Source organism: Panthera tigris, chromosome D2 (assembly GCF_018350195.1).
Source record: "Panthera tigris isolate Pti1 chromosome D2, P.tigris_Pti1_mat1.1, whole genome shotgun sequence".
Classification (NCBI taxonomy): domain Eukaryota; kingdom Metazoa; phylum Chordata; class Mammalia; order Carnivora; family Felidae; genus Panthera; species Panthera tigris.
In genome coordinates, this window is record NC_056670.1 from 71284212 (window position 1) to 71302335 (window position 18124).

An 18124-nucleotide genomic window follows, 5' to 3' on the forward strand; every position below is an offset into this window, starting at 1 on the left:
TTTTTTTAATATTTTTTTCAGAATAACGTTTTTTAGATAACTTTAAACACATTAAGAAAACCAAGAAAGGCTTTTTAAACTATGTGGAGCTACCTGTTTAAATTGAATGATTAAAAAGAACCTTTATTTCATAGCTTCTGCAATATTTTAGCTAGTTTGTCTTCTTTCTCTACTAATTATTTTGAAATGTTTTGTTTTTCTGGTCAAAGTTTTCCTCTAACTTCAAATACTCATAACTCTTTTATCTACTTCATCATCTTTTATCTACTTCATCATTCTGAGCTCTTTTTATCTATCCTCATAAAAGGAATCAAAAGGGCAAGAACTGAGTACATGAAAAGTAGTTAGACCCGACATTAAGTCTGGTAATTTCAGAATGACCTTGATTGTGGGTTAGTAGAAGGTGCAGCTTACTACTTCCTTCTGTTAGATGCCTTTTCTTTAAAGTTTATTTACTTGAGAGAGGGAGGGAAGGGGGGGGGGAGAGAGAGAGAGAGAGAGAGAGAGAGAGAGAGAGAGAGAGAGAGAGAGAGAGAGAATGAATGAAAGAGAACACGTGTGTGTGTGCTACTGCATGAACAGGTGCAGGGCAGAGGAGGGGCAGAGAGAGAGAGTCCCAAGCAGGCTCCGTGCTGTCAGCACAGAGCCAGACACGAAGCTGAATCTCATGAATCATGAGATCATGACCTGAGCCGAAGTCAAGAATCACATATCCAACAGACTGAGCCACCCAGGTGCCCCAGATGCCTTTTCCAGTCCAGATGTCTGTGGGCTAAGCCTCATGAAACTGCTGGAGACATAGTCACTGAACTTTTGAGTGTTGAGGAGCTTTGCTTGGCTTACTTTTGTACCTTGTTTCCTCAAGATCTCCTTTCCTATTTTTTATTGGCACAAACTTCTACTTTCCACCTATCCTAACTTAAACTTAATCTTCATGCCAACTTCTGGCATTTGGTAGTGTTATTTAAGGTTCTAGGCCTGATGATATAGAATATTTCCACCTCTAGTTACATGTTTTTAGCAACGAAGTGTGTCACTTGCATGCTTTCTTTTCATTAGCACGAATGTATCACTAATGTATCACTAATGTATCATTAATGTGTCACTAATGTATCTCATGGAATTTTAAAAACTACTGAATGATTTTAAATTTACAAGTACAACACTTACCTATTTGCGACTAGGTAGAAGCCATTATTTTATTTTAAGTGTGTAATATTTCTCTTTAATTTCATGCAATGTAATCCTTAGCCCCCTTATCAAGCATGAGATTTTGTGTTATGAGGACCTGGTACTCTTTGGTTGTTTAAAAAGTGATGTTAGATATCATAATTTAATTTAACAGTAAAAATGGCCCTTATACTATCATACAAATGTTAAGGAATTCTTACTTGCTTCAAATGGCAGGCCTAGGGTGAACACTAAAAGGTAGATTTAAAATGGAGCGTATTCCTCCTATTCTGAAACGCCAACCATTTATTTAGTATACTCTAGAAAATTAGAGGTTACTCTAAGAAACTCTAAGCATGTATTTGGTTTTATTCTGATTTTTATGGATGTGTTAAAAAGCAAAATTATACTAAATGCCAATTTGGATACATACTTTTTCATTGCTCAGATAATGCACAAACACTAGTTAGTGATGGTGGACAAGTTAATTATGTATTAGAAATGCCTAGAACAGGTGTAGGAAAGCATCAGCATAAGTATTTTCTGTATTTCATAACCATATTAAAATCCTTCTAATATATTATTAACAAGGCATACCTTTTCTCTCAAGGTCCATTTTTATATACCATAGAATATGGATGCAAATATTTGCTTTTCTCTTAATTGCAAATAATTTTATCTATACCTTTTATCTTGCTTTTTCTCTGTGGGCTCATCTACTGATTTTATAAGAATAATAATCTGTATTTTTAGGATTTAAAGAAGTATATAAACATTTTATTGTGTATTTATGTTAATAAACAATTTTAACGTGTTTTTTGGTTTCCTGTTAAACGTTGTGTACAAGGCCACTACTGTTCATATTAATTCATTCAAAAAACTGAATTCAGTGACTTTGTTGTTTAAAACTCTTCTCCCTTCATCCCCATCTTACTTGTTGATAATACCCATTAGGCCCACACGATTCCTCTCTTCTTTTGCTGTTGGATGTTACAGGTTAGCTGAAATGGAATAACTTCTTATTAAATGTTTGCTGAATGAATGAATGAATGAATAACCTGTCTACAATTTCTTTTTTTTTTTTTTAATTTTTTTTTTAACTTTTTATTTATTTTTGAGACAGGGAGAGACAGAGCATGAACAGGGGAGGGTCAGAGAGAGGGAGACACAGAATCTGAAACAGGCTCCAGGCTCTGAGCTGTCAGCACAGAGCCCAACGCGGGGCTTGAACTCACGGACCGCGAGATCATGACCTGAGCCGAAGTCAGACGCTTAACCGACTGAGCCACCCAGGCGCCCCATAACCTGTCTACAATTTCTATACCCTCTGTACAATGTCTCCATTTGTAATCTACCTTTATATTTCCTTTATAAGAAGGGAAGCAAAGACATAATTTTCTTCCTAAGAACATTCAGTAATTTTATTACCATTTCATAAATCTTTCATTGCATACAAAGTGAGAAATAAATTAAAAACTACTTAGTAAGATTTATAATGCCTTTTATGCTGTGCCCTAAAATAATTTTTCTTGTTTCACATTCTATCTTGTTTCTCATATTCCCTCACATCTTTACTTCTCTTTTTCTGTATTTCCACATTTTAGTTAATGACACTAAAATTTTCTTTGTCAGTTAAACTCCAAGCATTACGTTAAAAGTATATAATAGTTAATACAATAAATGTATTAATAAATTATAATGTATAATAATCTATTAATAAATATATAATAATAGTCCATAATATATATAACTAATAGTTAATAGTTTATTTATGCCAGAAATATTGCTAGGAACTTTGCCTAAATTTTTATGTTTCATCCTAAGCATTTTATAAAGTATATACTATTATATTCATTTTTCAGGTGAGTAGACCAAGAATATAGGCCTAAGTACCATGTTAAAGGTTATGCCTACAGGTGCTAGAACCAGAATTCAAATGTGAACTACCTCATTCTTCTACTCCAAACCTGTATGCTCTCATATCTTGTTGAATCTTAGCTATAATCAGTGGTCAAGTCTTATCCATTTCAAAGCCACAGTAATATCCAGTTGTGCCTGTATTTTAGCCTAGGCTATTCTAATAGTTTCCCAACAGATCAGCCTCTCTTTCTTTTAATTATTCTTTTCTTATTTATTTATTTATTTATTTATTTATTTATTTATTTATTTGAGAGAGAGAGAGAGAGAGAGAGAGAGAGAGAGCGAGCAGGGGAGGGGCAGAGAGAAAGGGGGAGAGAGAATCACGAGCAGGCTCTGTGCTGTCAGGCCAGAGCCCCAAGCAGGGCTCAAACCCAGGAATCCTGAGATCATGACCTGAGCTAAAATCAAGAGTTGGATGTTTAGCTGACTGAGCCACTCAGGTGCCCCTCTTTTGATTATTCTTTTATTTTATGGCCAGGACATTCATAATATTGTACCTTTTTACCTCAGGCCCAGCCACTCGTTCATTCAAACCCAGCTCTTTACCCATTTGAGCTACGTTTACTTCCCTGGACATTGCTGTACCTCTGAACTCCCCAAGTCATTTTCCAGATCTCATCTCTGGAAATTTCAGCCTGAAAATGTTTTGTAATATTTCTCCTAGCTTCAGGCAGTGTTGGTACCTCCATGGTGATAGGCATCAGTGTTTTTGTAAGTCATTGTTTACTTGTTTTTCTAAGTAGTATGCAGACTTGAGAAAAGTTTGTCTTATATGTTTTTAATTTCTTATATTGTGTTTGTATCCTCATTCCATAGGTGGTAGTACTGTGCTTGGTTTATAGTTAGCATTTTGTTATATGAGTGTTACTAGGAAAATACAATATTTGTGTTTTCTATTTTACTCATTTGCACATAATCTATAAGAAAAATAATTCAAATTTCCTAGCTAAGTAACTTTCTAGTTTCAACCAATATTTTCATTACAGCAAGAGGTAAAAAAGTAGCTTACTGTTATTTGCAAGCTGATTTTTCTTTAAAAAAAAAAAAAGAGAAAGAAAGCTATAGAGATGCCTGGGTGGCTCAGTTGGTTAAGCGTCTGACTTCATCTCAGATCATGATCTTGCAGTCCATGAGTTCGAGCCCTGCGTTGGGCTCTGTGCTGACAGCTCAGAGCTTGGAGCCTGCTTTAGAGTCTGTCTGTCTGTCTGTCTGTCTGTCTCTGTCTCTGTGCCTCCCCCACTCACACTCTGTCTCTCTCTCAAAAATAAATAAACTTAAAAAAAAAAGAAAGCTCTTTTGTTTTTCATTAATAGAGGGAACAATGAAGCAATTTTGGTTCCACATGTATATTTTATTTTGCTGGGAATGAAGACTGGTTTTAATAATTATAGATAATGTTTTATTCTTTACTCATAACTTATTGAGCAGTAAGTCAATATTTTATATATAAGTTTTTTTGTTAAGTACTGAAAAAAGAAGTTATATAAAGTTTAGATAAGGAAGAAAGTGCAATTTATATAATTTTCTTCTATTTCTAGTTTTTCTAGAAAAGATAAATAGAATCTCTGTGTTTCACTTTTCAAACTTACCGACCACATTTCTCCTCATTGATGTATTAATTTTCAGGTCATTTTAACAGAATGTATTGTCCTATAAATGTTAGCAGCTAACTTCCAAATATTATCTATTTCACTTTATCATATAATTTGTATTTTAAAAGTATATTTTTCATATTCTTCTATCTGTCAACAGCTAGTTCTTTCATTCAGTAAAAGAAAGCATTTGGGTATATTATCGGTAATAGAAGACATTTGGGGAATTATCCACAGAGGAAGATTTTTTTTCTTGAAATGGTAAGGTCTAGTGTTTTCTTGAGAAATGAAATCGCTTATTTCACATATTGCTAACAGCATCCCTTCTCAAAATGGAAACAAAACAAAACAAAACAACACCCTTAATAACTTGTGGAGAAACAAGAACACCTCAAAGTTATTAAACATAATGTTGTTTATTTACCTACAGGTCAAAAGCATAAGCCTGTATTTTATTTTTGGGAGGTGTATAAATGTTTAATCTTTTCAAAATTGAAAAGGTCTATTTAACTTTTTTTGTTTTGACATAATTTAATACAAAAGTTGCAAGTAAATACACAGTCTCTTCCCTCTTCTTGGTGTCTCAGTTAATCATTGAAGACTTGATAGGCCTTTATCCCTTAAATACTTTAGTGATATTTTCTAAAAACTAGAAATTCTGTAACCTTATAGTTACAGAAATCAGGAAATGAACATTGGTGCATATTGTTATTAAATGTAGACCTTACTTAGATTCCACCATTTGTTCCAGCATTGTTCTTTTTTTTTTTTTTTAATTTTTTTAACGTTTATTTATTTTTGAGACAGAGAGAGACAGAGCATGAACAGGGGAGGGCCAGAGAGAGAGGGAGACACAGAATCTGAAACAGGCTCCAGGCTCTGAGCTGTCAGCACAGAGCCCGACGCGGGGCTCAAACTCACGGACCGCGAGATCATGACCTGAGCTGAAGTCGGACGCTTAACTGACTGAGCCACCCAGGCACCCCCAGCATTGTTCTTTAGAGAAAAAGAAAATCCAAGATTACTGGTTGTATTCATTTATATGTCTCTTTACACTTCTTGAATCTGGAACATTTTTTGAGCCTTTCTTTTTATCTAGTGATGTTGACATTGTTTAGGAATACAGCCTAGTAGTGTGTGTAGAATGTGCTACAGTATGGCTTTGTTTGACATGTCTTTATGATTATATTCTGATTACACACTTTGGGCAGGAATACCACTGAAGTTATGCTAAATTGTTTTCACCATATCATGAGCCACATGCTATCATCGTTCCGTTAATGGTAATGTTCAGTATGAACGTTTGGATAAAGTGTTGTCTGCTAGATTTATGCACTGTAAAGTTACCTTTTTATCCTGTCATGAAAAAACTATCTTTTAGGAGATACTTTAGGACTGTGAGTATTGTATTAGTTCTTAAACTTTCACCTATTAGTTTTATGATTTTTACCAAATGATTTTCTCATTCATCAGTTTTCTGTACTGACTATTTGGCTTGATTTTACAGTGAAAAGCTTTCTCTTCTTTAGTTTGTATATCTTATCTATCTATGATCTATCTCTTTGTATCATTATCTATTTTTCATATATCTGTCAGTGAACACTTTATCATTCTTTGAGCATTTTCTTGTGTTTTAGGTCTTGTAATATTCCTGCCCTGACTGGCAACTGGCATTTCTTAAGCTGCCCTGTTTCTGTTAGTGGGCTCTTTGCTACAAAGACATCTTTATTTTTGGATCATCTCAACAGACAGAACTAGAGAATAAATATCTGTGTACATACGTGCATATATGTGTGTCTACCCATAGACATATATATATTCTTATACATAACTACACACACTGGTACACATTTTTACCTCTATTTGTATTTTATATTAAAATCCATGAGTTTACTCTAATACCTAATTTTCTGTCCCTTACTACAGGGTTCATTCTATTCTTCCTACTTTCCAAATTTTTAATCCAACTTTCATTATCCACAGCATATATTTTTTTAATTTCTTCAGTCTTAGAATGTACAGAAGGTATTTCCAGAGTTGTAACCCATACCTCTGTGAAAAGGAAGAATATTAATTGGAGGTTAGCATTTATTTATTTATTTTGTCTCCAGTGTGAGGACATATAATCTCTAACTGTGTTTAAAAATTACTTGTGTTTGGGGCACCTGGGTGGCTCAGGCTATTGAGTGTCCGACTTCAACTCAGGTCATAATATCACAGTTTGTGGGTTTGAGCCCTGAAGCGGCTCACTACTGTCAGTGTGGAGCCTTGCTTCAGATCCTCTGTCCTTTCTTTTTCTGCCCCTCCCCTGCAATGTGTGCTCTCTGTCACAAAAACAAGTAAAAGTTAAAAAAAAAAAAAGTACTTGTGTTCATTCTTTTTCCCTCCTTCAGTGTGGTTGTTAGTCATCTGAGTAAGGGTCATTCATTTATATCTGTGTTTAGTTAGCTTTAGCCTGGACCCCATCAGTATCATTGATGTTATTTTCTTTTTTGAGTATGTGAAACATTTACATGGTCCCCAAAGTCAGGAATGTACAAAAAGTCATTTTCCTCCCTACCTCCTCCCCCCCCCCAATTCTTTCCATGACATTCTTATTCATGCCTTGTAAACAACCTGTCTCAAACCATTCTCTGGTTTATTCTCCCTATGTTTTTTAAATTAAATATGCAGAAACATGCACATTTTCTTATTTTTTTACACAAAGGGTAACATGTCTATTGTACTTTTTTTGTCATATAATAACATACTTTGGAAATCATTCCATGTTACTTACAGAGATCTTCCTCATTCTTTTTATAGCTACCTAGTACTGCATTTTGAGAATATACCACAGTTTATTCAACTATTCTCCTAACTCTGAATATTTAGGCGAATTCTAATAATTTCAAATGTCAGTAATGGTAGCGGAAACTTTTGTGTGCATAGATATTTCTGTACTATAAGAGGTGTTTCATCAGGATAAATTCCTCAAAGGGAGCATGCTAAGTTAAGAGATAAAAACATACACAGTGTTGCTAGCAATGATTGTACCAGTCTGCATTCCCACTAGCAGTGTATAAGAGTACCTATTTCCACATAGATTTGTGAACAGAATATATTTTTATACTTTTCAACTTTTGTCTGATAGGTGAAAATTAGTAAGTTAGCGTTTTAATTTTTAGTTCTCTTATGGGTGAAGTTAAACTTCTCTTTATGTATCTAAGGACCATTTTTATATTTTATGTTAATTGTCTGTGTATTTGTTCAATTCTCTTTGGGGATATTTTCATATTTTTTCCTCAATTTGACAAGAGTTCTTTACTTATTAGGAATATTATCTATCTGTTGAATAATTTTCTCTAAGTTGGTCTGTCTTTTGACCTTGCTTATGGTGATTATTATTTATTTTGCCATGCTGAAGTCTTTATATTTTAATGTCATCAAAATTATCACTTATTTTATTTTAATGTTGTTTTGAATGTTTATTTTAGAGAGAGAGAGAGAACCCAAGTGGGGAAGGGGCACAGAGAGAGAGGGAGGCACAGCATCTGAAGCCAGCTCCAGGCTCCAAGCTGTCAGCACAGAGCCTGACATGGGGCTCAAACCCATAAACCTTGAGATCATGACCTGAGCTGAAGTTGGATGCTCAACCGACTGAGCCACCCAGGTGCCCCAAAATTATCACTCTTAGAATTAGAGTTAGAATACTTTTTTTTTTACATCCTAGTTATCTAAGTTACCTGTATATTCTTGGCTTACTTGTATAGTTTTACTTTTTTACATTTAGGTCACTGATGCTTTTGGGGTTTAATTTTGTGTATGGTGTGAAGTATGGATCTAAGGTTACCTTTTTTGGGGGTGCCTGGGGTGGCTCAGTCAGTTAAGCTACCGACTCTTGATTTCAGCTCAGGTCATAATCTCACGGTTTGTCCCTTGTGGCTCCATGTCGACAGCGCGGAGCCTGCTTGGGGTTTTCTCTCCCTCGGTCTCTCAAAATTAATAAATTAATAAATTAATTAATTAATTAATTAATTTTAAAAATTAATTAATTAATTAATTAATTAATTTTAAAAATTAAAAAATATAATGTAACCTTTTTCTATCCATTGTCCCAGTGACATTTATTTTAAAAAAATCATTTTGATCCATGATTTAATATACACACTTTTTATATACTAAAGTTTCATATGTATTTGGTTCTATTTATGGATTTTCTACTGTACTCTGCTGAGCTGTTTCTCCATTGATGTGCCATTATCTCAGTGTTTTAATTATAGAGAGCTTATAAATGTTTTAATGTCTAGTAGGCTGTTTTTTTTTTTTAAGCTTTTTTAGTGTTTTCCTGGCTATTCTTGCATGTTTATTTTTTATATGATGATTATTATCAATTAATTCCCATCAAAATGTGGTATTTTTATTGAGATGTAAGATTCATGAATTAATTCAAACAGAACTGACATCTTTGTGATGTTGGTTGCTTTTTTTTTTTTTCAAGAGCAACAATTTTTTTTTTATTTATTCACAACTACTTTTATGCCTACAATGGATTTTGCATATATTTTTTTAAAATTTATTCCCAAATATTTTATCTTCTTCATTCCAATTATAAACTAATTTTCTATCTGTTACCTGTTTTTTATTATTAGAAGGTTATTGATTTCAGTATGTTACTTAATTATGTTACCTTACTGGATTGTTTAATGTTTTAGTTTGTGTTACTACTGCTTCTCTGGGATTGATACTGTATCATTTCCAGGTGGAGATAGTTTAACTTTTTCTTTCTAGTTCTTAAGTATCAATTAATTTTTCTTGTATAATTACACTGGCTAATATCTCTAGTACAATATTAGTAGTAAAAGAGTTACTGGGTAGTCTTGCTTTGTTCCTGTTCTTAGCAGAAAAAATGCTTCCATTGTTTCCTTATTAAGCAAGATATTGGTTATTTTTGTATATAATGTCTGTAGATGTATATAGTTACCTAAGAAGTATCATCTCGTTCCTGTTTTCTTTAATATTCTATCAGGAATGAACATTTATTTTTGTCAGAATTTTTAGTGTCTAGAGTGACAATTTTTTTTTCTCTTTAGATTTATTTATTTATTTTTTTTTTTATTTTTATTTTTTTTATTTTTGGGACAGAGAGAGACAGAGCATGAACGGGGGAGGGGCAGAGAGAGAGGGAGACACAGAATTGGAAACAGGCTCCGAGCCATCAGCCCAGAGCCTGACGCGGGGCTCGAACTCACAGACCGCGAGATCGTGACCTGGCTGAAGTCAGACACTTAACCGACTGCGCCACCCAGGCGCCCCTCTCTTTAGATTTATTAATATGTATACTAATGAATCTGCAAATGATGAGTCAACCTTGTAAAACTAATAGTTTTAGTGTGTATTTACTGCACAGGCAATTATTGATTGTGTGACGGTTGGTTTGTGTGTGTAAAATATGTGCGGTTAGTTTCAGCTTTAAACACTTTTTATTTCTATTACATTTTATTTTATTTTAAGTACAGTTATCTTACAGTATTAAATAAGTTTCAAGTGTACAATATAGTGATTTAAGCTTTTGAACTTTAAAAAGTACATTGTAAATCATATTTGAAATTAACAACATATGTGGTCAGTAGGCTACATGTTGTCTATATGTACATAAATTCATCACACACAAACATATATTTTCTGATAAGAAGTTTAAGGAATCCCAGAATATAATTCTTAACTTTGGTACTTACTGATGTATAAGCATGGCTATGTTTTTGTTTGTTTGCTTGTTTTGTTTTTTCTTTGAAGCCGTTCCTATGTCAAATGTGTATAATAACATGAATGGTGAAAGATTAAAGAGGTAATTAATATGTGTGAAAGTACCTCAGAAATATATAGTCATGTATAGATACAAAATATTGGTATTGTTATTAACCTACTTCATGTTTTATATTTATAACATAATGAATACTTAATGTTTTTTCAGATTATGTGATTCATCAATTAATAAGTATTCAAAGCATCTTTTAAAGTAACTTCACTGAAAACAATACAGATTCAAAAATAGATATTTAAAAAAATTTTTTTAATCACTTTTGAGAGAGAGACAGTGTGAATAAGAGAGGGGCAGAGAGAGGGAGAGAGGGAGAATCCCAAGTAGGCTCCGCACTGTCAGTACAGAGCCTGATGCGGGGCTCAAACCCATGAAACCATGAAATCTTGACCTGAGCCGAAACCAAGAGTCAGACACTTAACTGACTAAGCCGTGCAGGCACCCCCCAAAAGAGATATTTTTTAAAAATTCAGTCAATTGGAATTTAAGAATTTGAACTTGAGGCAAGTAGTAATTTTTGGTGGTAGGACAATGAGGGAACAAAACTGGTATTTCTTTTGATATTCATGTTTGCTTTGTGAATATGTTCTAATGTGTCATTCTTGCCTCATTTATAGCCCATTTGTTCATTTTTTAGTTGAATAAAAACTAGATTAAATAAATAAAATATAAGAAATCAATTACAAAGGGTTTAAATACTTTAAGCAGTCATTAGCAATGGTCAAGAAATATAGCCGGCTAGAGTAAGAAAATAAAGTATGACTCATTTTCTTTTATCAAAGAAAATGAAACAAGACTAAAGTTACTCTTTTATAGAACTAAACACAGGGTATTGAGAATGCAATTCCAGAAGAGTTGAGTTAAAATTCATTTTGGTGAAAAATTTTAATTGTTTTAAATGGGAGAGGGTTCTCTTCTATTAGGAAAACAAAAACAAGTGGTTTTAAATGTGGTTTCGGGAAAACTGACAAATTATGTGAGTCCAGACTGTACAGATTAGGGATTGGCTTTTTTTTCTCTCTCTAAAGTGTTAAATAGTAAATTTGGTTTTTTGTAGACCAGATACGGTTGCTGCTGTTGCTGCCTCCTCCTTCGCCTCCTCCTTCCCTCCTTTATCGCCACCTTCACCTCCTTCTCGTCATAATCTTTTAAAAATGTAAAACACAGTCTTAGCTTATGGCCCATACAGAATTGGAAATGGGCCTCAGGGATACAGTTAGAATAGATGTTAGCATTTCTCTTTCCATTTTTGAAAATGTTAGCTTTGGAATATAAAATAAAAATCTTACAGCCTGGCACTTTATGACTTTTCAATCTATAACTGAAATCCTTGATACAGTGCCATTTGCCTGAAGGTTCCAGTTACTTAGTTCTAGATTCTTGTTTCCCATCCAATTACAGTTCTAGAGCAATGCCTTACACCCAAGAGCATTTAGTAAATATTGGATCTAGGACTAAATAACTGAGTTTTACAACTTTTTATTTAGGCAAGTACAGATGTCAAATATCCTAACTAAACAAAGTAATTTCTGTAAGTTAGATGGTCTGTTTTTAATTATGAGATCTATCTAGGGGTACCTGTGTGGCTCAGTTGGTTAAGTGTCCAACTTCGGCTCAGGTCATGATCTCGCAGTCCATGAGTTCAAGCCCTGCGTCGGGCTCTGTGCTGACAGCTCAGAGCCTAGAGCCTGCTTCGGAATCTGTGTCTCTCTCGCTGTCTGCCCCTTCCCTGCTCATGCTCTGTCTCTCTCTCAAAAATAAATAAACATAAAAAAACTTAAAAAATGAGACCTTTCATTATTTCAGTAAAAAAAAAAAATCACACTGATCACACTGTCTCAACAACAGGTACATGGCAAAGTTGTAATTCTTGCATTTTTAGTGAGAAAATCAGATTGCTAAGGTATTATTGGTATCAACATTTCATGTTTATATCAAAAAGAAACCACTATATTCTGTTTTCCCTTTTCATACATAAGTTTGTTGTTATAAATAAAAATGTAAGCTTGAAGAATAGAACTTTAGGTTAGCTATTTGAACGTTTGCCTTTGCCAGAATTCTTACTACTTTAAAATCTAATATATAGCATCTCTACTAAAAATCAAGTATAATATGCTGGAATTATACAAAGGATATTAAATGGGCATTATTTCCAAACTTCCATAAATTCTTACTATAGGTATTCCACAGATAGTAACGATATAACTATGAAAGTTACTCAGGCACATAAACTGACTTTGCAACAAGTACTTCCAATGACTACTGCTTTTCAGTTTCATGTTTCAAAGTATATTCCTCATGTACAACTTGTTGGAATAACCCATATCACACCTTTTTTTCTATTCTTCTTGTTCAGTTTTGCTTATAAGTTGATATTTCAGCTTTATACTGTAGAGGAAGAGAAATAACATGTGACCACATAATGTCCCTCTAGTGTATGTCTGGGCTATAAAATCATCATCATATAAAATTTGCCAAACAAAAGGCCACCGTATGATGGTTTCATAGGTGCTTATTCAGCATAAAAAGATAACCTCAAATGCTGACAACAGAATAATTTCAACAGTGTCATGAAGTATAAATCTTAAAAAATTGAATTTAGAATACATTTGTGCCATTTTAGCCTGAAGTACAGAACCACAAGGGAATTCTCTCAAAATGAGCTTACATTAAAAGGTACTTTAACACAATTTTTTTTTTTTGGTCTCAGGAATTATTAAAGCTACTATACAATGATAATTCTTTTAAGAAACTCTGCAAACATAACTCTTATCCAGTTCTGCCATAAAGGGTAAATAAAAGGTTTATCTGAGTTTTAAAATATTAATGTGTATCATTATTTTTAGTAAAGTTCTGGATATAAAACAATTTGAAACTCTGCAATTTAATACTAAGATATCATGGTACATTCATTTACTATTTCTGAAGTTAGATGTAATCAATACTTCTTAGGGACCCATTATTGCTTGTTGATAGTTTTCTTTATTCCTTGCAATACTACCCATTGTCATTCATTTTTTGTGATTCTCACATGTTGTGTTTCCATAGTTAATTCTACAAACTTAAAGGAAAATTATGCTGATTTATTTAAATATTCTTTAAGAGGAAGCAATCACCCTTTTCTGTGGAAATCTCTTCTAGCAAAAAACAAGCAACAAAACAAAAACAACCCCAAGTTCTTAAAAATCTACCTAGTACCAAAACTAGGGTAGGGTTGGGTGTATTTACTTTATATTAATCATGAAAGCAGATAATCATAAGCAATTAGAAAGGTGCACAGTGTTCTAGAATATTTTATACTTTGATCAAAACCAGTGACTCATTAACTGATTTATATATGTATATCTGAATCAGGAAAAGACTACATTGTTTCATTTTCATCAAGAGAGTGATGTAACTAGATGGAGGTGTGTAGGAACGGCGTAGTTCTCATTGAAAGTCTTTGAAAGGGCTAGTGACTTGGTTGGCCTTGTCTCTTTAGACTATATTTCAGGATTGGCAATGAGTTGTAGCCCAGGTAGAAAGACCAGATATGGGATTGTATTGGTGTCAGTAAGAGGTGAATGACAATAGTATACTACCAATTAGTGGCTGTCACAAGGAAAAGGAGGGATCAGATACAAGAGGGACTGTGCATGCAGAAACTAGAACCTACCAATCAATTGGATGTTGGACACGATTAAATATGAAGTTGGTGTTCCAAATAATGGGAATGCTACTCTTTCATAAGGAATGCAGAGTAAGATGAAATGAGTTCACCTGAGCCAAATTGACTGTGTAACTATTACACCATGGAATGTTTCAGTTAATATTCTGGAATACTAAAACTGAGAATGATCTGAGAAGCTTATTAAGATGGTTTGGGGGCAATAAACAGGCATGCTTTTTTGACACGGTATAGAACTATTTTTATTATATCATTGGCAGTGATAATAGCAGTAGAAGTAATAGCTGCATATATTAGGTGCTTGATTTGTGTTAGATATTTAAAAACACATGTGGATCCTGAGAAACTTAACAGAAGACCATGGGGGGAGGGGAAGGAAAAAAAAAGTTAGAGAGGGAGGGAGCCAAACCATAAGAGACTCTTAAAAACTGAGAATAAACTGAGGGTTGATGGGGGATGGGAAGGAGGGGAGGGTGGGTGATGGGTATTAAGGAGGGCACCTGTTGGGATGAGCACTGGGTGTTCTATGGAAATCAATTTGACAATAAATTTCTCTCAAGAGACTCTTAAAAACTGAGAATAAACTGAGGGTTGATGGGGGATGGGAAGGAGGGGATGGTGGGTGATGGGTATTAAGGAGGGCACCTGTTGGGATGAGCACTGGGTGTTCTATGGAAATCAATTTGACAATAAATTTCATATTAAAAAAATAAAAATAAAAACACATGATCTCATTTAATTTTCACATCCCTACTAAGAGCTAAGTATTTTTATTTATTTATTTACTTATTGTTTCAATTTTTTATCACAAATTCTAGTTAGTTAACATATAGTATACTGTATAATATATAGTAGAATTTAGTGATCCATCACTTACATATAACATCCAATTAAGAACTAAGTATTACTGTCATTTTTTTTTGCAGATGAAGCAACTGAAGCATAGAGAAGTTAAATAAATTGCCCAAGGTCACATAGCTGGTGATTATAGATGTACATTTTAATGCCAAGCTGTTTGACTCCAAAACTCTTGTACTCTTTGAAATTCATTTCATCAAATAGTTGTAGCAAATCAGAAGTGGAAAGGAACCCAAAAGAAGAATACAATAATATGTGTATCCATACTAAACTTCAGGATGCCCCAAAGACTTTAAAGAGTTTCACAAAATTTTTAAATAAGTGAATTTACTTGCCTTTAGTTAAAGATAACTTATGTGGTAACCCTAGTTTTTGGGTGGCAGGGAGAAAATACACAGTATAAAAATAAGATAAAAATAATACCCGGAAATGTGATACAAATTTTTGAGGGAGAATATTAAGTGTTATTTTTGTTTTGACTTACAGCTTGTACATGCAGTGGCCATGCCAACATTTGTCATATGCACACAGGAAAATGTTTCTGCACAACTAAAGGAATAAAAGGTGATCAGTGTCAATTGTAAGTAAAAATGAATTTTTAAAACTTTTGTGGATTGAATTTCTGCTGTAAACTAACTGTTTAGGTTTTCTTTTTTAAGTTTAGTGTTACACTAGTTAAGCAGCCAATATTATTGTAAACTAAGTTTATTTATTAATGCAACTAAGTTCAGTTGCATTTTATCAATTCTCATGAAAAATAAAGCTTTTAAATTTTTTTAATGTTTATTTTTTGAGAGACACAGAGTGTGAACAGGGGAGGGGCAGAAAGAGAGGGAGACATGGAATCCGAAGCAGGCTCCAGGCTCTGAGCTGTCTGCACAGAGCCTGATGCGGGGCTGGAACTCACAAGCTGTGAGATCATGACCTGGGACGAAGTCAGATGCTCAACTAACTGAACCACCCAGGCACCCCCAAAATTAAGCCTTTTAAGATGGCCTTTTTTCAGAGCCTTTAAAATAGAACCCATAGAATATGTTTGCCTTTGGTATCTTTCTTTTTTTTTTTTTTTTTAACATTTATTTATTTTTGAGAGACAGAGTGTGAGTGGGGGAGGGGCAGAGAGAGAGGGAGACACAGAATCTGAAGCAGGTTCCAGACTCTGAGCTGTCAGTACAGAGCCTGACGTTGGGCTCAAACTCATGGACTGTGAGATCATGACCAGAGCTGAAGTTGGACGTTTAACTGACGAGCCACCCAGCTGCCTCTGTCTTTAGTATCTTTCTAAAAAAAGAAATACTCTTAAATTTTTGGAAAACACATATATCAAATTTGAATTTTATTTTTATAATTTTCCTCCATATCTTATGAAATAAATAACTCCAATCAAATGTTTTTTGCCTTTCTTTTGAATCTGTCATTGTTAATTAAAATTGTAGTCATTTAAGACTTTCAAGTTGTTCTTATACTTTTCTTCTTTTTCCGTTGTACTAGACATGAACCCACTCTTGTTACTCTGCTTTTAGTAGTTTTATGAATGATTTTTGTCTTTTTATAATTTAGTTGTTAGTGCTCATTTCAGCAGCACATATATTATAATTTAGTTGTTCTTCTCAAGATTTATTCTCCCCTTGCCCAAAATTAACCCTAAAAAGCAGCTGTTTGATGTTATTTAAACTTTCTTTTTTTCTTATTTAAATATATCATATAATATTAAAATAATTTTTATGGTTCTGAATTGTATATACTTACTTATTATAGATATAAATGTATTTGACACAAATCATAAACTCTAATAAGTATAGAATTATGAAAAAAACTAATAAAAGATTTTCTAAAACTTTTATATCCAAAGACCTGTTAACCATGGAAAATGATCATTTTGTTTGTTTTTATTTAAAGCAAATATGCTATTTGCTGTAGAATTATTTTAAACATTTCAAGGTAGATGATCATGTCTTTGACTAGGCATTTGGGTATCATAGGTTTTTAAGTTCAGAGAAGGTGAGCACAACCATATTTTATTCCTTCTCCACAGTCTCTTAAAAAGGAGGTGAAAGTATAAGATCTTAGGGAAATTCCTATTAAGGAAGGCTGTTTTGGTCTCAGTACCATTGGAAATTAAGTCAGAGTTCTGTGTTCTAATATAGCAGATACTTCTAATATTTTGCTGAATATTAGTGTTCATAAGCAGGCCACCTTCTTGGTCTGTGCATTTGCACAGGGCTTCATGCTTAGAAGGGCATCATGCTTGGGTTAATGCATTGCTTTCACCATCTTGAAATTCTTAATAAAATTTTAACAAGAGCCTTATATTTTTATTTTGCATTGCTTCTTGTTTCACTCTCCCCCTCCATGAAATATATATCAGGTTCTGGTCATAAACAATAAACATTTTATTTTTGTTCTGAGATTCCAGTATTCCATCAATTAAAACTGACAATTTAAATTTGTACTGTAGTTTTGTATAAATGGTACAATCATTTATAATAATTATCTCTTATGTGATGTGGTACTGTAGTAAGATACTTTTGTTTCCAGATTAGAGAGAGCAGTGTTTTAATTCATGGAACTCATGGGATTATAAGCTTAGAAATACAGAGTTACAGGGTTTGGCATATGTATGAAATAGTAAAAAAAATAAATTATATAGTTCTGAATGATGAAAGTACATTTTGCCCTAGTTATTATTTATGATTTTTATAAGCAGGGAAAAATTGGAATGTTAATTAGTATAGTATTTTTTAGATGGTCTTTGTAGATAGAATTATGTTCATTATTTTTTCTTCATTTTATTTATTTGGCTTTGGAGTGTGGGGCAATGAAAATAGGATCATCATTCTTAAAGCAATTATTTTCTACAGTGTGCATATATTGAAAATGAGACTCTTGTTAGGAAGCAAAGCTAGCCATTCAAATCACTAAATAATTATTAAATGAGTGCTTGTACTATTAATGAAGATGAATAACACAGTTTTTGCTTAAAGTATGTTTCGGGCTAACAATGGAGACACTAGCCAAAATATAATGTACTAATTTATTGTATTAGTGATTGGAAGTGCTTGTGAACCTCTCCCTCTTCACAGGATAATTTCTTTTTGGCTCTAAGTATGTAGTTGGACA

The 18124-nt window shown here is 33.4% G+C and overlaps 1 protein-coding gene across 5 annotated transcripts in view; it reads left to right on the plus strand.

The window, feature by feature from the left end:
• The window catches only part of ATRNL1 (attractin like 1), a 757637-nt gene that overhangs the window by 218027 nt on the left and 521486 nt on the right, over positions 1–18124 (plus strand). For all 5 annotated transcript variants that reach the window (XM_042960329.1, XM_042960330.1, XM_042960331.1 and 2 more), the window contains exon 20: positions 15491–15584. In XM_042960329.1, the coding sequence (XP_042816263.1) occupies positions 15491–15584 (94 nt within the window). The remainder of the gene's footprint in view (positions 1–15490; positions 15585–18124) is intronic.